General features: G+C 38.1%; 2 protein-coding genes across 33 annotated transcripts in view; both read left to right on the top strand.

The window, feature by feature from the left end:
- Positions 1-16696, top strand: part of bin1b (bridging integrator 1b) — a 59318-nt gene extending 42622 nt beyond the window's left edge. For 8 of the 32 annotated variants that reach the window (XM_087255474.1, XM_087255472.1, XM_087255469.1 and 5 more), the window contains 4 exons: positions 264-395; positions 6859-6924; positions 11765-11866; positions 11942-12499. In XM_087255474.1, the coding sequence (XP_087111600.1) occupies positions 264-395; positions 6859-6924; positions 11765-11866; positions 11942-12043 (402 nt within the window). In that variant the 3' untranslated portion in view covers positions 12044-12499. Of the gene's footprint in view, positions 1-263; positions 396-5715; positions 5740-6349; positions 6701-6858; positions 6925-11764; positions 11867-11941 lie in introns of all 32 variants that reach the window. The other 24 variants (NM_001327970.3, XM_087255459.1, XM_087255456.1 and 21 more) reach the window with 6 other exon arrangements.
- Positions 16697-18938: 2242 nt separating this feature from the next.
- On the top strand, positions 18939-22965 carry si:ch211-114n24.6. The gene is made up of 4 exons (NM_001326595.2): positions 18939-19004; positions 19195-19417; positions 21335-21483; positions 21558-22965. The coding sequence occupies exons 1-4, from the start codon at positions 19002-19004 to the stop codon at positions 22536-22538; spliced, it is 1356 nt and encodes a 451-aa protein (NP_001313524.1). The 5' UTR covers positions 18939-19001; the 3' UTR covers positions 22539-22965.
- The last annotated feature ends 1164 nt before the right edge of the window (positions 22966-24129 follow it).

The raw sequence follows: 24129 nt of genomic DNA, 5'->3' as shown, positions 1-24129 counted from the left end.
CCTACTGCGCCACTGCGTCATCCCTGAATATATCAATATAATGATAATAATTTATTAATCATTCTATTTATAGCTTTATTTCAATTCACAAAATGACTTCATTATTGACAGAAACAACACTTGTCTTGAAAGAGAAACACAGCATGTCTTGAGTCCTGCAGTAGAGTGTGTGTGTGTTTGTGTTGCACATAAATAACCGATCTGGTGTGTTGTGTGTTTTCCTCATGATTGTGTGAATCTGCATGTGTGTGATTGCATGGCAGCCCAGAGAAGTACCGCCGGTCTCTCGACCACCCAGACCGGCTTCATCTCAGGAGGTGAAACCGGACAAGATCATTAACCTGTTTGAGGATGCAGAAGTGTCTGACAGTAACACCACAACACAACCTGAACAGGTCAGAGGTCAAATGACTGCCTCCCATCCTCATTTAAAACACCAACCTTATCCTCATTTTATCTGCATTAATACAGCATGCTTAAAGCGCTCCTATTATATATTTTTAGTACATATGGTGCTATATTTTTTTGTAATGAAGTTATTGTCTCCTAAAAGATAGAAGTGAAACTGAACAGCCTGAAACAAGTCATTAGTTATTCCAGACTTATGGGAATTCCACCACAAACATACGGTTGAAGTCAAAATTCTTAGCCCTCCTGTCATTTTTTTTTTTTTTTTAATATTTCCCAAATGTTGTTTAACAGAGCAAGCAATCTTTCACAGTATGTCTGATAATATTTTTTCTTCTGGAGAAAGTCTTATTTGTTTTATTTTGGCTAGAATAAAAGCAGCTTTTAATAAAAAAAAAAAAAAACATTTTAAGGTCAAAACTATTAGTCCAGTTTATCTTTTTATTAGAATTAAGTTATTAAAACTATTATGTTTAGAAATATTTATATTGAAAAAAAATTGGTAAAAAAAAATATACAGCGGGGCAAATAATTCAGGAGGGCTATCAATTCTGACTTCAATTGTATGTAGTTTTGTAGTAAATTTGTATAATGGTATCCTGTACAACATCTGCTTTCGCCCTCAAACACTGTAGATGTTGCTGAGGCCTGAATAAGTTTGGCTTGTGATATCGACAAGCTGACAGGGCAGTTTTTTTGTGCTGAGAAAGTAAATCCGCTTTGAATGCACTTCCAAATGATGAGAGCTTGTGCCCTAATTGATACAGAATCATTACTGTTTGTATCACTGTGCTTGTAAGTGTTCATGTTCACGGTCTTTGATTTAAAATAAAACAAAAACAAACATGCGCTCTTAACTATAACCATCTGTGAAGCAATGTGCGCTTCAATGCTGGTTCTCTTATGTTTTTTTTTACCAGCGTATTAAATCAATGATGGCTTTTGGCATTTGGCTTTGGGCTGCCATTTAATGAACACTCCTGTGTGTAGTCGACTAATCAAAACTGAGCAAATGGCCATCTGACGAATTAAGCAAAGTATATTCTCAGAAAGGGAGAGAGCAGGTCTTTGAATAGTGTTTTAGACATTGTAAAAATGTAAAAAGCTGATGCTTATACAGTTGAAGTCAGAGTTATTAACCCCCCTGTTTATTTTTTCCTCCAATTTCTGTTTAACGAAGAGAAGAGTTTTTTTTAACACATTTCTAAACATAATAGTTTTAATAACTCATCACTAATAACTGATTTCTTTTATCTTTGCCATGATGACAGCACATAATATTTTACTAGATATTTTTAAAGACACTTCTATACAGCTTAAAGTGACATTTAAAGGCTTAACTAGGTTAATTAGGTTAGGGTAATGAGGCAAGTTATTGTATAGCGATGGTTTGTTCTGTAGACTATCGAAAAAAATTATAGCTAAAAGGAGCTAATAATTTTGTCCTTAAAATGACTTTTAAAAAATTAAAAACTGCTTTTATTCTAGCTGAAATAAAACAAATAAGATTTTCTCCAGAAGAAAAAATATTATCAGACATACTGTGAAAATTTCCTTGCTCCGTTAAACATCATTTGGGAAAAATTTAAAAAAGAAAAAAAAAAATCAAAGCAGGGCTAATAATTCTGACTTAAACTGTATACAGATAATATATTTGATAAGAATGTATAAACAATGTAAAAATGAGTTGCATAAACCAGTTTGAGACAAAATTAGATTGGAAGATTAGACTCCATTAAATTGGACTATTCTCCTTATTTTTTTGGTAATTTATGAGTATGATGCTAATGGTCTAATCTGATTCAATGATCTATGCTAAGCTAAGCTAAAAGTCCTCCGCCGGACACAGAGATTTGAATAGATAAAAAAAAACTGTAAAACTCAGCTGTTTTACTCTAGAAGAGTTGTAAAATGAGCCCATTTTCAAAAAAAGTGGAGTTTTCCTTGAAAGGAAAATGTACATACTATTTACTCGACCTCAAGTGGTTACAAATTTTATGAGATTTTTTAATCTGTTGAACATAAAAGAAGATATTTTGAAAAACCTGTACTGACTTCCTTTAGTAGGTAAAACAAATACTATGCAAGTCAATGGTTACCGGTTTCCAGCTTTCTTTAAAATATCTACTTTTGTGTTCAAGAGAAGAAAGAAAGTAAAAGAGGCTTGGAACAAGTGAAGTGCAAGTAAATAATGACTGAATTTTCAGTTTTTGGGTGAACTATCCCTTTAATAGGGGCACTTCCTGCATTTCCAAGCCATAAAGAGACTGTCATTGTCCTATTATTAACTCCCGTTCTGCTTATTCAACCGAAGGATCAAAGTTTGTCACCATCGCTTTCTCTTTCTGCAAAGCAGTGATTTCACCTAAGCATTGTCACTGTTTTGTACTGTGCACAACAGTGTAATGGTCCAATAGTGAATAGTCTGCTGGATTTAGATCTGGATGCTTTGCAAACAGTCAGCATTGCTCCATTTCATCTGGTGGCTGTCAAACAACAGGATGGCACAGAGTAAAGGTCAGGGTTCAGGGTCAACAAAAATATTCAGCCTTCTAAGATGCATGCACCAGATTGACCTCTTCGGGTTTGATGTGAAATTACATTCCTGCATATTTACCTTATATATACAGGCAAGCCAGAAATGACTCGTACCCCTGACAAATTCTGACTTAAAGTTACTTTTATTTTACCAGCAAGTTTTATTTTTTGACTGCAAATGACACAGGCTTCTCCTAAAAGATAATAGGACAATATACAAGAGGTGTCAATGTGGGAAACAATATTTTTACATGTTTTTATTTACAATTGAACAAAAATGTTAAGTCAGAATTGAAGAATTCAGGCTTGACTGTATATGCATACATACAGTTAAGGTCAGAATTATTATAATAATTTCCAAAAATCAGAATGACCATATTTTATCCATAACCTACTGAAGAGAAAAAATAGTCATTTATATTTACTTTATACTATATAGGTACTATAGTAGCTTATAGTTACTAGTTCTATTAGACTGCAACCCCTGGGGTAATTACATTATATTAAAGACACAGCAATAGCATCAGATGCAGCAGATTGATTTTATAACACCAGGTTAAACTTTCTGGCCCGTTTACAGCACTGACATCCATCTAAAAAACTAAAGAACAGACTTGGGTCTATGGTGTGTGTGCGCTATTGCATGAAAGGTTTCTGTATTTATAACCACTTCAGAAGATATTGGGGGTGGCGAGTCACTGGCATTGTCATTTTGGGGGTTGCGGGTTGAAAAGTTTGGGAACCCCTGGTCTACAGAACAAACCATCGTTATACAGTAACTTGCCTAAAAATATCTAGTCAAATATTATTTACTGTCATCATGGCAAAGATAAAATAGATCAGTTATTAGAAATGAGTTCTTAAAACTATTATGCTTAGAAATGTGTTGAAAAAATGTGCTCTCCGTTAAAAACAAATTGTGGGAAAAATAAACAGAGAGGCTAATAATTCAGGGGGGCTAATAATTCTGACTTTAACTGTATATACACATACAGCTGTCAACATATGACAAAAATGGGTGTTCAATAGATTTTGGACAACTTTGAAAGACTTTAATCCATTTCAAATGTTGACTGCTTTGTATTTATGAGGATTGGAAATGTCTCTATATGGTTTATCTGTTCTGCATGTGTCACTTGCATGTGGTTTATGTTAAACATCTTTTAGATCAGCAGATATTTTTCTATTTATTGTAATACTACTACTACTACTACTACTAAAAGTAATAATAATAATAATAATAATAATAATAATAATAATAATAATACAAATCATAGAAACGCTACAGTTTTTATTTAACCTATTTCCTTAAATAATTTTTTTTTCAGCAATGATGCTATTATTTATTTTCAAAGTAACAGTGGAAGACATTTATAATGTTACAAAAGTTTTCTATTTTAAATAAAGTACTGCCTTTTTGAATGTTTTGTTCATCACAATTCAGGGTACCATGAAAAAAATGTAAAAACTATATACCTATTTTTTCTCATCAAACAGACTGTTGATTTCACTGATTGGTTTCTTAACCAGCAAGTCAGTGAAATAGAGCCATTACTGAAGGATCCTTCATGTGACTCTGGAGTCACATGAACACTGGATCATGTGACACAGTGAGGGCTGAAGTAATGATGATGGAAATTCTGCTTTTAATCACAGGATTAAATTATATATCTATATATAATATCTCCCAATTTACTAAATATGTTCATCTGAAGCTGTTTAATTGTAAATAAACAGTTGAAAATGTCAGTAATATGTTTTATTATTATTTACAGTATAATAGTAGACTACAGTATAACAGTATAATAAATAGTATACACTAGAAAAAGCTGCAAATAAATTAGCAAGCAGTTTAGCATATTCCAAGTAATAGCTATTAAGGTATATATGAAGTAATATATGAAGAAATTGAAACAAGTTATTAAATCTCATTAACCTTTTCCTCACTGTATAATTTAACCATTCAGATTAAAGAGCAACAAATGCATCTCTCATTTAGATTCTTAGTTTGATTACATTAAACAACAGAGTCGTCACTTTAAAAATGCACAGATCTATAATGAAAGCATTCGATTGCTTTCTGTTTATGCCACTAACATCAACGTTTAGATTGTTGTTATTATTATTTCTATATGTCAAACACGCACCTAAAACCCAGAGTGCTCCGCTTACAGAATCTGTTTGGGAAACTGCATGTATTTATCACAATGGAACACGTCTGACAGTCACGCACTGCTACATGAACTGACTGTTTTGAGGATTGCATATGAGTGGTAACTGTGCCTGTAATGAAAAGGAAGAGAATCCCACAGATTCACATTTAAAAGCAAGGGTGGTTTGGCGGTTTGGTTTGCATATAGGGAGGATCGGCTCTTTAATGTTTATTGCCACCCTTCATAGAAAGATTGAAAATACGGGAAAAATACTGAAAAATACCTTTATGGAATGATAGCAGGATAGAACCGTAAAATCTCTGGAAAAACGAGAGGGTTGACGGGTATGCTGGAATAGTTATTATATATTTCTTGTCCTCTTACTCTTGAGTTCCGGTATACACTGTTAGATCTCTGCACCTTTAGCAAATGCTTTCCTCTCATGCCTATTTGCTGCAATAAAACACTCTGAGTGCTGTTTGTCATGAGCATAAGCTCTTGTTATTGCAGTTTATGAGAGCTTTCTGCACACTGTTACACATGGAAATAGATGTACCTTGAACTCTTACTATGAGCCTCATTGAGTCTCTCTTTCATTCTGTGCTGCCTCATGAAGGGGGCTTCGTGGAATTCATGGGAGGTAAGAGTTTGCAAAGGATCACATCTCTCTTGTTATATTCTGGATCATGCACTCAGAAATTTTAGTACGTTTTCAAAGGCAGCATATTCAGCCTGATCTCACGAGGAAACGCAAGTATTTTTACATTTTGTCAGTTTAGTGGCTAATTCATACGAGAATGTACGATTTTAAAAAGGAGGCATGGCACATAACCCCACCCCTAACCCCAACCGTCATTGGGTGATCAGCAAATTGTACTAAACTGTACGAATTAGATCGTACGAATTCATACGAATTAGCCACTAAATCAAAAAGGTACGAATTGAGATTGTGTTGGCATATTGGTACCTCATGTGTACATATTAGTGCCTAAAAAACTTTTTTGGAACTAATATAAACCCTTGAGGTACAAATATGGACTCTTAGGTACAAATGGGCTAATAATTTAGGAGTGATTATAATTCGTACTTCATCTGCAAGTTGTTGATGCCTCTTTTCTTTGTTTTCCTTGATTTATTCCCTTTTCTTTTGAATTATTGGTGCTTCGTCCCTATATTTCCACCCTAAATATTTGTCCATAATCCAAAAAAAAAAAACAATCCCATCTGCCGACCCTTCCTCCCCACCCCAGCCCGCTCACAGCCCCGCCGTCAGTCCCTCTCAGCGGTGGGATTCAGATAACGAAGCCGATGCGCAACCTCACGGTCAGCCGTATGCTGCTCCTGAATGGGATGATGATGTCACTCCTGCTGTCCAGTCGTATGAACCTCCTAGCTGGGACGAACAGGACGGTGCGCCTGCCCAGTCAGGCTGGGATGGTCAAACCGCTGCCCCTGCACAGCCAGACTGGGAGGACGAGCACTGGGATGAGGAAGGGTCCCAGGTAGGGCAAGTGCAGGACACAGAGACTAACTGGGCCAATGATGCGGCCCAGGATTGGGAGGCGGAGTCAGAGCCGCCTCAATGGGAGGAGCTTCAGAGTGTAAGAAGAATAGGAGTCTTGATTAACTGTTAGGATGGTCTAGGAGTAGGTCATGTGGTTTCTGTGTTCGTGTACACGCTTTCTGTGTAAAAAGGTTTGATTGAGAGTTGCTTAGATGTGGTTAATTCTTCTCTCTCTCTTTTTTTTTTGGTATTTAGAATGAAGCCCCAACGGTGACAAATGGCTCCTCAGATACAGAGCTTCCTCCATCTGTTCTCTTTAAGGTAAGTTTCATTGTCAAACCGAGATCCCAGAGAATATTTGAGTCATTATGATCAGGAAAGAGGTTGCACAATGGCTCAGTGGGTAGCACTGTCACCTCACAGCAAGAAGGTCACTGGTTCGAGTCCCTGCTGGGCCAGTTGGCATTTCTGTGTGGAGTTTGCATGTTCTCCCTGTGTTCTTGTAGAATTCCTCCTGGTGCTCCTGTTTCCTTCACAGTCTAAAGACATGTGGTATAGTTAAATTGAATAAACTGAAATTGGCCATAGTGTACGAGTGTGTATGGGTGTTTCTGGGTTGCGGCCTGAAGGGCATCCGCAAAGTATAACATATGCTGGAATAACTGGCAGTTCATTCCATTGTGGTGACCTATGAAATAGAGATTAAGCCAAAGGAAAATGAATGAATGAATGATCAGGAAAGTAGTTTGTAAAAATATTACACATTATACACCAGCATCATTGATAGACGAAGGATAGGTTTTGTTTACTCCAAATTAACGTCACGGAACATCCATCTGAACGTCACAGGCAAAATCAAGACTCGTCAGGCCAGACAATCTACTTCTCTTATTCCACTGGTTTGGCTCATCTGCTTTAATGTTAGATGTGTTATATTCAAAGATGCTCTTTTGCAGACCTTAAAGCCTCACACACACCTAGACGATTATTTATCCCGCAACTTGATCATGCAAATTGGCAACATGACTTTGTCAATAGCATAGTGGTTAGTATAAGTAATAAGTAGGCCCACACGGAATCCACAGATTTTTAGCCAATTCATTCATTCATTTTCTTGTCGGCTTAGTCCCTTTATTATTCTGTGGTCGCCACAGCAGAATGAACCGCCAACTTATCCAGCAAGTTTTTACGCAGAGCATGCCCTTCCAGCCGCAACCCATCTCTGGGAAACATCCACACACACATTCACACAAAGATACACAATCATACACTACGGACAATTTAGCCTACCCAATTCACCTGTACTGCATGACTGTGGGGGAAACTGGAGCACCCGGAGGAAACCCACGCGAACGCAGGGAGAACGTGCAAACTCCACACAGAAACGCCAACTGAGCCGAGGCTGAACCAGCGACCTTCTTGCTGTGAGGAGACAGCACTACCTACTGTGCCACTGCTTGGCCCATTTTTAGTCAATCATTGAGGCTATTTGTTTACTTGTGTAAATGTGTGTAAATTTATATTCAGTTTTTTTTATTAATTTCAGTAATATCATTTATTTACAAATCAATATCATGATTTATTTATGATACGGTTTGTAGAGTAATATTTTCTGTATTTTAGTAGAGATATTATATAAGAGACTTGCTTTGTTTACCAATCAAGAGGTTTTAATTGGATTTGCATTGTAAACATGAAATAAAAGTTATTACAAAGGTTTTATTTTTTATTTCATATATTAAGTTTTTAGTTACGATACTCTCAAAATCATTCCACATAAATCTAAAGATTTTTCACAAGATTCTGTGCAGAAACAGCAAAAATGTCAGCAGATTCTGTCTGGCCCTACTTTTAAGCTAGAGCAAAAATGTAATACCTTAAATTTAAACTACACTGAACTTCAACTCTGAAATCTGGACTTCACTAAAACTATGTTAAGCTGCTCTGACATAATCTACATTGTGAAAAGCGCTATATAAATAAACATTAATTGAATTTAATTAACTTTAGCACATCAAGATACATGAGCTAAGAGCATATGTTGGACAGTTTATTAGGCAGAAAGTCAACCCCCCCAACCCAAAGTCACAAGGTATCAACCATCTATAATAATCGCATGTGATAGTCGTCCCAGTGTGCACGAGCCTTAAATTACTGTTGCCAGACAGTTATCCGCTACAGAACTGCCACTCCAGGCTGATCTCAGGAGGAAACTTAACTATTTTATGCTTTGTCAGTTTAGTGGCTTATTCGTCTGAGTTCAGTCGATTTTAAAAAAAGAGACGTGGCACCCAGTGCCTCCCCCAAACCCATGAGCAAATCGTAGAAATTGTATGAATGAGATTGTACCAATTAGCCACTTAATCAAAAAGTTCTGAATTGACATGTGATTTTGTTGGGCCCTCACAGGATATTATCTCCTTCAAAACATTCTCTATGCACCATATGGCCCATTTCCACTGAGTGGTACGGTACGGTTCGGTTTGGTACGCTTTTATGGCCATTTCCACTGTCAAAAGGCGTACCGAACCAAACCGTACCGTACCACTTTTTCGGGACCCTTTCGAAAGGGTCCCAAACACAAGAAAGGGTACCAAAACGCTATTGGTTTACAGAAGAGATACGTCATTCACTTACAACAAGCCAGAATGTAAACAAAGGACCCGCCATGTTTGAAATACACCGCGAGAGATTACAGCGGAATTATATATTCATATATCGTCGTCCTGATGAACAGCCACACAGCCATGGAGTAGAGCAGAATCTACCCTGTGCCTCACAGTTTTTTTTACGAGCAAATCTGACGCGCGAGCGGTTTCGATTTTCTTCCTTGCGCTTGCCGCGCGTCTAACGTTATATCTGAAATAACCAACTTATTGAGCTGATAATAATAATGTGCGCTTGATTATTGACGTGCTTTGGAAACCCGATTCTGTGAGAAGCTGACAAACGCGAGAATGACATATTCAGAAAGAAACGGACAAACGCGAGAGTGGAGCACGGAAAAAAAGCCGGGAAAAAAGGAGCACGTTATTTTTTCAGCCAACATGAACAAACTGCCAGCAAACACCACAAAGAAACACCAACTGACCCAGCCGAGGCTCGAACCAGTGACTTTCTTGCTGTGAGGCGACAGCACTACCAACTGCGCCACTGTGTCGCCTACCAACATGCAATGCCACATTAAAATAAATCTTTTACTACAGTGATTCCTCAAGGTGATGTCTGGCACCAAAATGAAATAACAGAACAGAGGAACACTATTTTTTTTATGCTGATGAATGACAAAAGCCAGTCAGACTCCAGCAGCAAACAACATAACCACATAGTTGGTGTGGTTGATATTATAGTTAAAGTTCTTAATGTGAAAATTCCTTATTTATAAGTTAAGCTGACTCTAGAATAGAGCTGCACAATTAATCGCTAAAAGATTGTGATCTCGATTCGACCCCCTAGATGATTTTAATCCACCTTTTCTACGATTCTGCCAATCATATTTTCAAGTTCGGGAGAGAAGAAAAGGCGGCCGCAGGAGTCTTTTCATTGTTTCACACACGTTGCTCAGTGACATTGACACCTCCAAATGATGTTGAATGAGTCACATATTGTATTTATAAGGTATAATCTAACTAAAAATGTCATTTTTGTCTTAATATAATGATGTTCTCGCGATCGGGAAATCACACGTGACGTGTGCAGCTTGACTGTGAGCTGTTATCACAGAGGGCGCGAGCTCGCTCTACTTAATGATAGACTCGAGCGCGCCTACTTTAGTGAACAGAACCTGCATATGTTGCGAGTAACAGGTAATACAGTTGTAAATAATATTCAGTTTGTGGCACAGAGTAATCGTTTGGGAGCCGCGCGCGAAGTATGAACAAGCACTTAGCAGTCAAAATGAAACCGAAAGTGTGCACTTCTTTTAAATGATCATATCGCATTTTAGAGTTATGATTACGACGAGCATTTGAAATGTTTTTTCTTTCATAGCGAACCCACAGTTGTGCATGAAAATAAATGTTTACAATAGCCCCTTTCACACAGTGATACCGGTAAATATCTGGAAAATTTCCGGAACGACTTTACCGGTGTATTTAAAAAAGCGCTGTTCACACAGGCAAGGACGTTACGGAAATTTTCCGGAAAAGAGCATTCCCACATCCATTCCAAAATACCGGTAAATTCTGACATCATTCACCACAAATGAGCTTTAAACGGCTGCGCTTGTATTTGTAAACATTTTACTAAATTAAAAACTCTGTGGATGATCAATATTGTGAACAACTTTCGCAGGATCACTTTCGCATGTCGAGATGTTCATAATATGTGCGTGTGCAGGCGCTCACAGGCTGTTTCACAAGCACACGCAAAGCTTGAAGGTAAACAAACAACGGCTTATCATAAGCATCTCATCGATGATTATTTACACAGTTGGCATTAAGAAGAACATATAAACGTGATCTGACTAACTTCTAGCAGCTAAATGTGTCTGGAAAAATATTCAAAGGCTTTTATTCTCATAAACCGCGCGGACGTAAATGCGTCTGACTGTTGTGATTGGCTAAAGCAGACGTCTCACGTCAGCACGTTCTAGACGTGCACTCGCTTATTACGGGAATCTTCCTTCTGCATTCACACAGCGCAGCATTCCGGCAAATTGCCGGTAATGTTACAACTTCTCTTTCCGGAAAATAGCCAGAACGAATTTACCGGTATTTTCAAAAAGGACCTGTTCACACATACAACCTTTCCGGAAAGGTCTGTATGTGTGAAAGGGGCTAATGTCAGTATAAGTACTCTAACCTATATATTGTTGAATATAATCTGATATTGGCAAATGCCTGATTTTACCAGTGAATACATTTGTCTAATTTGACAGATTGCAAGCATATATCTCAAACATAATAATGCAACATCAGAATTATTATAAGTTGAATAGAATTATTTATAGAAACCAGTAGACCTACACATAATATTATTATCAATGTTGTGCCATATGTTTGTTTTTACCATACCTTTATTTTAATCTTTATTTTAAGCAAAAAAATCGCGATTCTCATTTTAGCCAGAATCATGCAGCTCTACTCTAGAATTTCAAAATGTGTACTACCGTATATATTTATGTCTACAATAGAATTTACTAACATGTTTGTTGTTGCAGGTGAAAACAATGCACGACTACAGTGCAACAGACAGTGATGAACTTGACCTGAAGGCTGGTGACATTGTGCTTGTGCTTCCCTTTGCCAACCCAGATGAAGCGGTCAGTCATGGCACACATGCTCAAACATGCACACTCCGATGCAGTAACAGAATCGCTCAATATGTGTGTTTGCAGGATGATGGCTGGTTAATGGGTGTAAAAGAGTCCCACTGGCTTCAGAACAAAAACCTCCTAGCAAAAGGAGTCTTCCCTGAAAACTTCACCCAGAAACTGTGAGCGGAGTCGCTTTCTCACAACCACCTGTTCTCATCCTTCATTTTCTCACTTCTACTCTACTGTGATAACGATTTTTTTTATAAAACATCTTGAAAAATAATGGCTACACAAGCAAAAAAAAAAAAAAGTTTCTTCAGCATACTGTCATCACTTTTGTAGAACTGGAGTCAGATAAAGGCCATTAGATGTGTGTAAAGTGATAGATCTCAGGTTGAAATGAATGCTGGGGGCTGATTTGAGTTGGGTTTGTTGTTGAGCCATTTTGGAAAGTCAAACCCTGCACGACTCGGCTTAAAGTCAACATGAAATTTTTCACAGATTATGACGACACAAGAGTCCGAATTTAACAGACTTAGAGCAGAAGTGCCACACAAATTCAAAATTGTTAAAGGTTGAATAACCTGAAGAAAAAATACTAAATGTAAAAGCGTTTAAATAAATAGTTTGGTGCGTTAAGATCTGTGCACATTGCATCATTTGTTTTTTGCAGTTGTTGAGCATTACAACCAATCACACTTTTCTTTTGATGCTATAAATAAGATTATTCACCAATGAGTCAAACTGAAAAAAGTAACCATCACAAATTCTCTCATTTCACATTGTAGACATTATTGTAATACAGGGTATATGCAGGAATCCTAAAGGTAATTTCAATACCTTTTTAAGACTTTTTAAAGACCCTCTCAGAATATTCAGCCTGATCTCACAAGGAAACGTAAGTATTTTACGTTTTGTCAGATTAGTGGCTAATTCGTACATTTTCGTACAACTGACCTTGTATGATTTTAAAAAGGAGGCGTGGCACCCAACCTCACCCCTAACCCCAACCATCATTGGGTGATGAGCAAATCGTACTAAATTGTACGAATTAGATCGTACGAATTCATACGAATAAGCTACTAAATAAAAAAAGTTACGAATTGCTGTGAGATTGTGTTGGAATATTATAAGACATAATCGCCATTTCAGGTTCTAATCAGTATCAAACCTTTCACTTAACAAACAGCTGTTAATAAACACTTTTGGTTAAATAAATCAATGGTTCACATCCACGCAACAGAACTCAGATAATCTCGGAAGAAACAAAGCTTGAAAGAATAAATTACGCGATTGTTTTCAGTGACAGGCTTCAGCCACTGTTTAAACTCTTCTTTCTCCAACAAGGAGTTCGCAAATGTACATTTTCCCATTTTGCCGTCTGTTTCGCTCTATGGTTTCGCTACATTTGAAGAGAGAAGAGAGTCACATCATCTTCCGTTTTGCGTTTGTCGTAAATTACTTGACAATACTCAGATGGAGGAGCTTGGCCAGACGTGCCCCAGCCCGAACCAATCGCGTTGATCAAGCACGTGTTAATATTAGGAGGAAAATAAATATATTTATGCTTTTTTGGAGTCAAACACTTTAGACAACGCTCGTAAAAACCTCATAAAACACAATTAAGACTTTTTAATACCTTTTAAGGGCATTCATTTTCTCATAATTGATTTATCAACTTTTAATACTTTTTAAGACCCTGCGGACACCCTGTAATAGGTTATAACTTACACTCACCTGATGTTGTGGATCGCCATGCCATTTCCCTAAAGTGCCATTTCCCTAAACATAAAAAGGTGTCATTATTACAACTGCAAAGGCATCCTCTATGTAAAACAATTGCCAGAGTAATTGGTGGTTCATTCTGCTGTGGCAGGAAAATAAGATTGTGAGTACATTTTAAGAGCAGTAATTAAAAAGATCTATCACTTTTACATATATTTGTGTATTGTGCTTGTCGTGTAAATGCATGTAACCCCCTTTGACTTGTGAATGTTTTTGGTACTCTAAATGATTAAAATAATTGTATGCGGTTAAGTATTTGACAAAAAAGGCAACACAGATACAGTTAACAAGTTAATTATTGAAAAGAAATCCCGTTATAAAAGTAGAAAATGGTAGAAAATCAATTCTGGGGCAAATATTTTTGCTGGATGAAATGCTATCACAGAAATTATCATTGTAAATCTAGCAAAGTCTAAAGGTTATATTTTGTGCTTTGTTAACTTGCCAGTTACTTACCGTAAACTAGTTTTAACTGCTTTCGAACTTCTGTTGTTTCTTCACTACTATATTTAACCCAACTGGAACAACTTACAACTTATACCAAAAACACAAAAATATGAAAATAGGTTTATTTAGTTTCCTTTGAAAAATTCAGCGTTTGTTTAACATACAGTAAAATCAAAAAGTGTAAATACTTAAGAATATCATCTCAACAAAAGCAACTAAAAGCATAATGTAAGCAGACTTTGGACATTTGATCAACACTCGCAAATTCCCAAATCAATTAGTTTCAAATCTACAATCAAGACTCGCTGTATATTATATTCCTTTTTTTTCACATGAATGTCAGATTTCAGGAGTAAATTGGAAAAGACAAACTCGATTTCATGTTGACTTTAAAATATTGCTAATTTTATTTAGGATTATTTCATAATATCTTGAGTCTCGTGAAAATGAGTCCCGTTAATATCTTAGTTCTGTATAATTATAAATGATAGGATTTAGAAAACAACAATGCTCTAAAAACGAACACTACGCATATAAAAACATACAATGCAATCAAAACATCCACACTGAACCACGCTTTCTAACGTTAGCATTTTCAGGCTCCCAAAAGAGTTTTAATGATCTTAATGCATTCAAATGTTTTCGATTTGTAGTTGAAAAAGGCGTCATTTCAACGAATCAGGGGGTTTCTAGCATGAGAGGGGCTAATCAGATATTTGTTCTTTTTTTCTGCCATTAAGAGGTATTTGCCACCAAATGTTAAGACATTTATGCTTATGGGACAAACCACTGTGGTTGTACTGTATGAACAACTTGAAACACATTTTTTTGCGATGCATTTTAAAACCAAAGAGGTTTAAATATTTATCACGGTTGCTTGAATGTTTATAGATCTTTTAGACGAGTGAATGAAGCTTTATTTTTTAAAGAACTGGAGATCGATCGTACTAACATTGAAATAGAAAATCATGTCAAAAATAGATTTGTAGTCTGCGATGCACTGATCCTCCGATTAGAGTTGCGTCAATAGAAATATGTGCGCAAACATCTTTTTTGTAATAAAATTCAGTTGTCTGAAATGTTGATTACTTCAGGTGGAAAAATGAAATCGTATTGTTTGGAAATAACCAGCCTGATCTCACGAGGCAACGTAACTACTTTACGTTAAATTAGTTTGCGAATTCAGTCGAATGAAAATGTACGATTTTTAAAAAAAGAGGCGAGACCGCAAACCCCGTCCCTAAACCCAACCCTCATTGGGGGCTGAGCAAATCGTACTACATTGTACAAATGAGATCGTATAAATGCATACAAATTTGCTACTAAATCCAACAGTTACGAATCGCCGTGAGATAGCGTTTAAATAACAATAGCTATGCTTCCATCCACTTATTTTTATGCGCATTTTGGATATGCACATTAAAAACGGTTGATGGAACCAATTCCAGCATGCCCATTAATGGACGAACCAGCTGGCTGAGCACATTGTGAAACATCTGAAATCTGGGTTTGGTCATTCTAAAATGCCGTAACTATTTCAGTATTAGTATTATCACATGATTAACTACTCCCAGACTAGTCAAGGACGTCTGTGCTCTCACGCTTTCAAACACCACCACACGTTCATTGCGTGTCTGCATTTGTCTTCTGAGGCGCAAGTTATTTAATAAATAAAGAAACGATTCATTTCCCAGAGATGGGTTGCGGCTGGAAGGGCATCCGCTGCGTAAAAACTTGCTGGATAAGTTGGCGGTTTATTCCGCTGTGGCGACCCCGGATTAATAAAGGGACTAAGCCCACAAGAAAATGAATGAATGAAAGAAACGATTCAAGCAGATTTTCCTACGGCAGCAAATTCCGTTTTTATTTTTGATATTTGGCGCCTGTTAATCAGAACGACTTTGTTTGTTTGTTTTTTTGTTGTTTTTTGAGTCGTTGGATGGAATTGCTGCTTTATTCGCACGTCTTATGCGATAGTACATTTTTGCGCATAAATTTAATTCGCATTTTTGGTTGGAAACATAGCTACTGATTCAAATGCAGTATTTCAACACATTTCGATTAAGATAGATTATTGGAAATGCGAATGTGCTGAAAATATTTAGCGAACGACTCTCTGCTTTAACGCCTTTGCTAAAATCTAATATCAAATATGCTAGCAATCTACTTTTGCCAAACCATTGCAGAATTTCCAAAGCAGGGTAAATTAGCTGCTAATATGTGAACTCTTACTGCAATGTACTATCAAGTGTGCTGTTGTCTGGCTGTATTGTGTAAATCTGGAATTTATATATTTTTCTGTTTACAGGCGCTTACCTACATCAGTTTTGAATATTACAATATTTAATTGAAATGAACAGACAGCAAGAGGTCAGGTCTATCCAAGTTTCTGTCTAAAACTGTTAACTATTGGTGACTTACGAATGATCAAGGTTCTCATATTTAATAGCCTGTGGCAATGTATTTTATGTTTTATCAGAAAGCGTCCCACAGCATTTTGGTAGCTTAGGATGCTCTGTCTTAACATGCAGTTCTTTGTAAGAAACGCCCTGTCTGGCAGCCCTGAAGAAGCGTATTAAAATAAAAACCATCCTGAACATCGAATCTAGTGTCCTGTTTTTCTTGTCATGTGATTTGACGCACTATAAGAGCTTCTTATATTACTGATTTGAAAAAACGAACAAATAGCAGCACCTTGACTGACATCCTATTATAAGCTAGCAGCTAATAACAGCTTATTTAAACAAAGCTGGATTACATCTGCGTTTATTGTCATGGGAGCGTTCAGGGTAGAGATGAGAAATGTTTGTTTTTGGGCTCCATGGCCACACAGACGGTTAACAATAGTGTAGAGATTTAATTAGGGTGGAGAAATGACAAGGCAAGAGCTTCAGGTGAGAGATTGGAACAGTTAGCACAGTTTACATAGAGACAGAAACAAAGCTTTTAGAGAAGTAGATTTGGGAGTCTGTATATGAAGAGGGAAAAAGGAAGTCTAGATGATATGCTTCACATTTAGTTTAAAGAAGTGGAAGTGGTATTTGCCAAAGCAGATGTTGACAACATGATGCTGGTGCTTGGTTTCCACATATCATGGTGGTTTTTTTTTGTTCATGTTTTTGTTCACTGCACTGCGCTTAAAGTGATAGTTCACTTAAAATGAAAATCATTTACTTATCCTCCACTTTTTCCATTTTTCCAGATGAGTTTATTTCATCTGGGTAACACGAAGAAAGATGCAGTATACTTTAAGAAAACGGCTACAGTTTTTCAGTCAGAATTATTAGCCCCCCTGTTTAACCCCCCCCCCCCCCCTCCCATTTCTGTTTACCAGAGAGCAGATTTTTTTTAACACATTTCTAAATATAATAGTTTTAATAACTAATATATTTTATGTTTACCATGATGACAGTAAATAATATTTTACTAGATATTTTTAAGACACTTCTTTACAGCTTAAAGTGACATTTAAAGGCTTAACTTAGGTTAATTAGGTTAACTAGGAAGGTTACAGCAATTAGGCAAGTTATTGTATAACGATGGTTTGTTCTATAGAAATATAATTAAAAAAAATAATAAATAAAAATATAGCTTAAAGGGGCTAATAATTTTGACCTTAAAATGTTTTTTAAAAATTCATAACGGATTTTATTCTATTCAAAATAAAACAAATAAGACTTTCTCCAGAAGAAAAAATATTATCAGACCCACTGTGAACATTTTCTTGCTCTGTTAAACATAATTTAGGAAATATTTAAAAAAAGAAAACAAAATTCAAAGGGCGGCTAATAATTCTGACTTCAACTGTATTAACTTCCATAGTATTTCCAGTGTAGAAAAACCTTAGCTCATTTTCGTAAGTGCACAATATGAAGTCTATTCAGGAAGATTTGACATTTTGCAAACTGCAGTCATTCACTCCGATGAAAATGCAAGTAAGGACATTAACCAAGGGCTGCAGTTCCTGTCTGTTCCAGCTAGACTTTTCTTTCCACACTTGCCTGTTCCTTATTAGGCGAAAAAAAAAAAAGAAAAGATATTGGGATACTAAGAGATATCATCGGGCAAGGAACTGTGTGAATGTGACCACTGCTAAACGTCAAGAACACAGATTTTAAGTGGTGCAAGGAATTGCTGATTATTGTTGGACTTAAAGTCTTAAGTCTACCAGAGTTGCCAACCACTATCATCTTTCATTTGGAAACTGAACTCCACTTTGCGGGAAATGTGATCGAGTCAAGCAGGGTAAATACAGATCTCTAGTTTGAAACCTCAGTTTATGAATTTTTCATGATTAATTGTGAGCGGTGTAAAATGTGAAGCATGGCAACAGAGGATTCCCTTTCGCCTTGAGGCTCCATAAAAAAGCATTAACATTCAGAGGATCTTTCTATCGCACATAAGGTTATTTTAGTGAAAAAGGAATGATTTCTTGTTCATCCCAGATAAGAAAATAAGGTTGATTTAGGAACTTGTCACCGAAAGTGTTTTATGATAAGAAAAATGATTCTTCTATTAACCATTGCAGTAAAAACAAAGTTGAAACCGATAGGTCTGACTCTAAACAGTCACTTTACAACTCTTTTTTTTTTTTTTTTTTTTTGAGAACTGATCCACAAGTAAGGTTAAATATTAATAACTGTGAATAACTGGACAAGTGTTGGCCTGTTAGTGTGTTTCTTTTGCAGGAATCTTGAAGCACTGGGATGTAACTAGGCCGGTTTGTTCACTGCACTCCGGTCATCTATTATTGACATTGGCATAATTTGGCTTAACCCCTTTGTTGCCAACAACAAACCCTGTTACCATGGCATCAGCTTGGGCTTTATATAGTGAGGACATTGTCACAGAGAACCAACACAAGATTTCTCAACCGAACTTTTGACGTCGGCCAGAGGAAAGTTCTACAATGGTAAGGCCTCTTAAATGATTTATTCATCTGATGTATTATTTATGATAGTAAACGACTGGACATGACTTGCACTTTTAACGGATGTCTTCAGGAATATTTATGACTTTTTCTGTAAATCTTGATTATTGTTTTTGATTTTAGTTATGTGTTCATTAAACCAATATTCAAATGCTTCTCGTTTAAACTCTAGCGTGAGTGCATTTCAGTCCACGTTGGCCAGGCAGGTGTGCAAATGGGCAATGCATGCTGGGAGTTGTATTGCCTGGAGCATGGGATCCAGCCAGATGGCCAGATGCCAAGTGATAAAACGATCGGAGGGGGCGACGACTCCTTTAACACTTTCTTCAGTGAGACGGGAGCTGGAAAACATGTCCCAAGAGCAGTCTTCGTCGACCTGGAGCCTACTGTCATTGGTAATGAAACCGATTCTCTTATGATACACTATACTTCAATGAAGTGACTAACTGTACTAGAGGTCTGTGTGTGACTGTGTTATCATTGCTGCTCCTGCCCACTCCCACTCCTTTTGTTTCGCACCACCGCTCCTGCTATATATTAATTTCTTTTTTTACCAACAGTCCACTTCTAGCTAAATATAAATTTCATTTCCACAATCTCACGCTACCGAAAGAGAGGGATAACAATTAAAAATGTAGGCTGTACAACTACTAAACATTTAACATTACTTAACTTGTAACATGGTGGCTCAGTGGTTAGCACTGTTGCCTCACAGCAAGAAGGCCACTGGTTCGAGTCTCGGCTGGGCCAGTTGGCATTTCTGTGTGTAGTTTGCATGCTCTACCCATGTTCGAATGGGTGTCCTCCACAGTCCAAAGACATGGTGTAGGTGAATTTGATTAACTAAATTGGCCATAGTGTATGAGTGCGTTTCCCAGCATTGGGTTGTGACTAGAAGGGTATCCGCTGTGTAAAAGATATGCTGGAATAGTTGGTGGTTTATTCCTATGTGGTGAACCCTGATAAATCAGGGACTAAGCTAAAGGAAAATGAATAAATGAATAAACTAGGGTTGGGCGATGTCGAATAATTTGGCATCGTATGATGTCTAATGTAAAGTAATTGCGATGGACGATGGTATCGTCGTTCTCGTATTAATAACAGATTAATTATTTGTAGCCTACCGTTTTATCTACCTGACCCACATGGTCTTCGTTTTACCCATAACCAAATCATAAATATATAAATATAAGTTACACACAAATTACCACCTGTCAATCACTTTTTTCCGTGGTACTCTGACATGATGAGGCAGAGAGATCTGTGTCCTTATAATGGCGTAGACAAACTTGGTTGGTAAAAAAGGTGCACAACCAACAGAAACCAACCAACAGTATCTGAGGTTTTTGCTAAAATTACTAACTACAAGCGTGAAAGTGAAAGATTGAAGCAGTGTACTGACACTGTGACACGTTACCTGATAGATTCGAAAGACTGAAAAGTCGACAAGATTAATTAAATATCACGTTAAACAACTATAGTGAGACGCGATGCAGCTGTACATCTTTAATAAACTGACCGGAGAGCACTGCTCTCTAGGGTTTCGTGCTCAAAGTACCTGCTCTCTGCCTGCTTGGAGCTCAGACGTGCACATATGCTAGAGCGCATGACAGAGTGTGTGGTCACGTAATGTGCGTTTTCAGCGGTTAAACACCAGTGTGGACGTGGATCATTTTCGTTCTACAATGCCATTTTAAAACTATAACGTTTTAGTATAAACGAGTGTGTGTTTTTTGCAAGAGGGTGGCTGCTGCGATGGTGGCAGGGTGGATGATCGCGATGCCGGCTCAGCATCGTGATGTCTATTGGCCATCTACGATGGATGATGGCATCGTCTATGGACCCAACCCTAAAATGAACTTGTAAAATTGCTAATGTCAACATAAATAGAAAACATTTAATAGAGAATATTAATCTGTAACTTAAAATTCTAAGTCGAACATCCTTCAAGGACAGACCATCCAAAATATGCTATATTATACTTTTTCTGCCCTGTCATTCATCGACAACCTGCCTGTTCTGTCTGAGGGCCACTATGCACATGATGCGCCTGCAGACCCACAAATAAAATGCATAAAGCAGTAATCACTGGTCCATCCATGTAATGAAATCAAGCAATGAAATGCTTCCACAACTCGTGGCTGTACACTCGCAGTTTATTGCAAAAATTGTATTAAAAAAATAATTCTGCGTCGCAAGAAATCTAATCAGATCCTGCTGAGGAGTCAAAGTACATCAGACCTCTTGCCTATACTCGATATACATGGTATCAAGAATGATCTGCTAAAAACAAATGCAATTTGATTTTCCAGATGAGGTGCGCACAGGTACTTACCGCCAGCTGTTCCACCCTGAGCAGTTGATCACCGGTAAGGAAGATGCAGCCAATAATTATGCTCGTGGTCACTACACCATTGGCAAAGAGATCATTGATCTGGTGCTGGACAGGACTCGCAAACTGGTAAGACAATCTTGGGTTCAAATATTTGCTTTATCTTTAGGATCACTGAATAATCACAGTGTTGAATCCTGCAGGCTGATCAGTGCACTGGGCTCCAGGGCTTCCTGATCTTCCACAGTTTTGGTGGTGGCACTGGCTCTGGGTTCACCTCCCTCCTTATGGAACGGCTCTCTGTTGACTACGGAAAGAAGTCCAAGCTTGAGTTTGCCATTTATCCTGCACCCCAAGTATCCACAGCAGTGGTGGAGCCCTACAACTCCATCCTCACCACCCACACCACCCTTGAGCACTCTGACTGTGCCTTCATGGTGGACAACGAGGCCATCTACGACATCTGCAGAAGAAATCTAGACATCGAGCGTCCCACATACACAAACCTCAACAGGCTGATCGGGCAGATCGTTTCCTCCATCACCGCCTCCCTGCGCTTCGATGGAGCCCTGAATGTAGATCTGACTGAGTTCCAAACTAACCTGGTGCCCTATCCTCGTATCCACTTCCCTTTAGCCACCTACGCCCCAGTGATCTCCGCTGAGAAAGCCTACCACGAGCAGCTCTCTGTTGCAGAAATTACCAACGCTTGCTTTGAGCCAGCCAATCAGATGGTGAAGTGCGACCCCCGTCACGGCAAGTACATGGCTTGCTGTCTGCTGTACCGTGGAGATGTCGTACCCAAAGACGTCAACTCCGCCATCGCCACCATCAAAACCAAACGCACCATCCAGTTTGTGGACTGGTGTCCCACCGGGTTCAAGGTTGGCATCAACTACCAGCCCCCAACTGTGGTTCCCGGAGGAGACCTGGCTAAAGTGCAGAGAGCCGTGTGCATGTTGAGCAACACCACAGCCATTGCTGAAGCCTGGGCTCGTCTGGACCACAAGTTTGATCTGATGTACGCCAAGAGAGCTTTCGTTCATTGGTATGTGGGTGAAGGTATGGAGGAGGGCGAGTTCTCAGAGGCCAGAGAAGACATGGCTGCCCTGGAGAAGGATTATGAAGAGGTGGGCACAGACAGCGTCGGAGAAGAAGGAGAGGAAGAAGGAGAGGAGTATTAAAAACACCGCTCGTCCCAGTTTTCGAAACAGCATTTTCACTGGCAAAATATTGCTGATGCTCTCCATGCTCTTTTTGAAGATGTAGTTTACAAGTAGTTTTTATTTTTTACTCCGATTTTCCTGTTACTGATGTGTGGTGTCTGTTTTTGGTAGTCTGTGTACAGTATAAACAAATTGTCCACTTGCAGGCCAACCTCCAAGCGCACATGACAAACCAAAAAGGTTAAGGTGATATCATCTAAAGACTTCCTTTAAAATTCAGGTCATCAGCAAAATGAAAACCAGTACTTGCAAAAGTTACTACATAGACAAAAACATTGAGAACTGCTACAATGCTAACCGCTATAGTGTAAACAGCTTTCATTTTCTTGGTTTAAGTGCTCTTGGGTGAGAATAAAAGATCAGGCTGTACTGTGCCACTTGAAAACTGCTTGTGTAATGTCTTTGTAATTCGTTTGGCTTAAGACCAAGAGAATGCAAATGGAGCACTCACTCTGGGTGGCATGGAAACAATCAACAACAGTTTTACATTCTATCACAATTTGCATGACTTTAGACCATGAGTCAGTCAAGTGTGTTTTAGCATGCCTGAGTTGCCCTTGTGCAGACTTGTGCAGGTTTAAAATCATGTTACAACAATTGCAAATGATATTTATAATCACTATAATATAACGTGGTTGAGATCTTTAAAAGTGCATTTTGTCAAATTACATAAATGTCACTTCAATATAATTTCTACACTTTTCTTGGCACTCAACTGTCTTTCCTAGACTACGATTAAAACTAAGGCTCAGTTCCAAGTCTACCCCTTAGCCCTTCTTCTTACCCCTTGTTTTGCGCATTCACGTAAAGGGGTAAGGGTGTCCCAATTCTCTTTAGCTTGAAGGCGAAGGGCTAAGGGAAAGGGGTAGATACCCCTTCAAACAGAGATTTTTCAGGACCACACTTAGGCCCCGTTTACACTAGTGCGTTTTAGTTTTAAAGCGGCGTTTTAGAATGAAAACGATCAGCGTCCACACTCGCGTTTTACCCAGCGTTTCTGAACTGCTCTCCGTCCACACCAAAACGCTGAAAACGCACATCACGTGACCACACACACACACACTCTTGGGCAAGCGCTGCTGCATTTCTACCCAGATGAGAGCTCTGCTAGTCGGACTGCTCATCAAGCATCTCCCGCTGGATCTAATCTCGCAATAAGAACAGGATGCGAGACTGAACGCCTCCGTTTTCGGATGTCTTCGTCTTTCCCCATGCACACTGAGACGGAGCAGCAGCGTTTTAGAATGAAAACGGCCTCTCCAGCGTTTTTGAAACGCTCCGTTTTCGGCGCTCGAGAACTCCGGCATAGTGTAGATGGATGGCGTAACCATAGCAAAACTTATGCGTTTTAAAACGAAAACGCATTAGTGTAGACGGGGCCTTAAACCAAGGGGTAACACTAGCCACAACATGCAGCGTATCTGCTCACGGATGTAAGGAGATGCACAAATTAGTATTTTTTTGTCATTTTTACGATTTTTTTTACAACAAACAAGCATATGTTTTATTACATTCATAACCGCATTTGTGTTTTACCGTCATGCTTTAA

Source organism: Danio rerio, chromosome 6 (assembly GCF_052040795.2).
Source record: "Danio rerio strain M-AB ecotype USA chromosome 6, GRCz13ab, whole genome shotgun sequence".
In the NCBI taxonomy this organism is placed as follows: domain Eukaryota; kingdom Metazoa; phylum Chordata; class Actinopteri; order Cypriniformes; family Danionidae; genus Danio; species Danio rerio.
Note: the sequence above shows the minus strand (reverse complement) of the source record. Positions and strands in the feature narration are given on the sequence as shown.

Excerpts from the sequence above, each read along its gene's own strand:
- si:ch211-114n24.6 (NM_001326595.2), top strand. Across the intron at positions 19,418-21,334 it reads CCTGGAGCCTACTGTCATTG|ATGAGGTGCGCACAGGTACT; the intron begins GTAATGAAACCG and ends TTGATTTTCCAG. Across the intron at positions 21,484-21,557 it reads TGGACAGGACTCGCAAACTG|GCTGATCAGTGCACTGGGCT; the intron begins GTAAGACAATCT and ends TGAATCCTGCAG.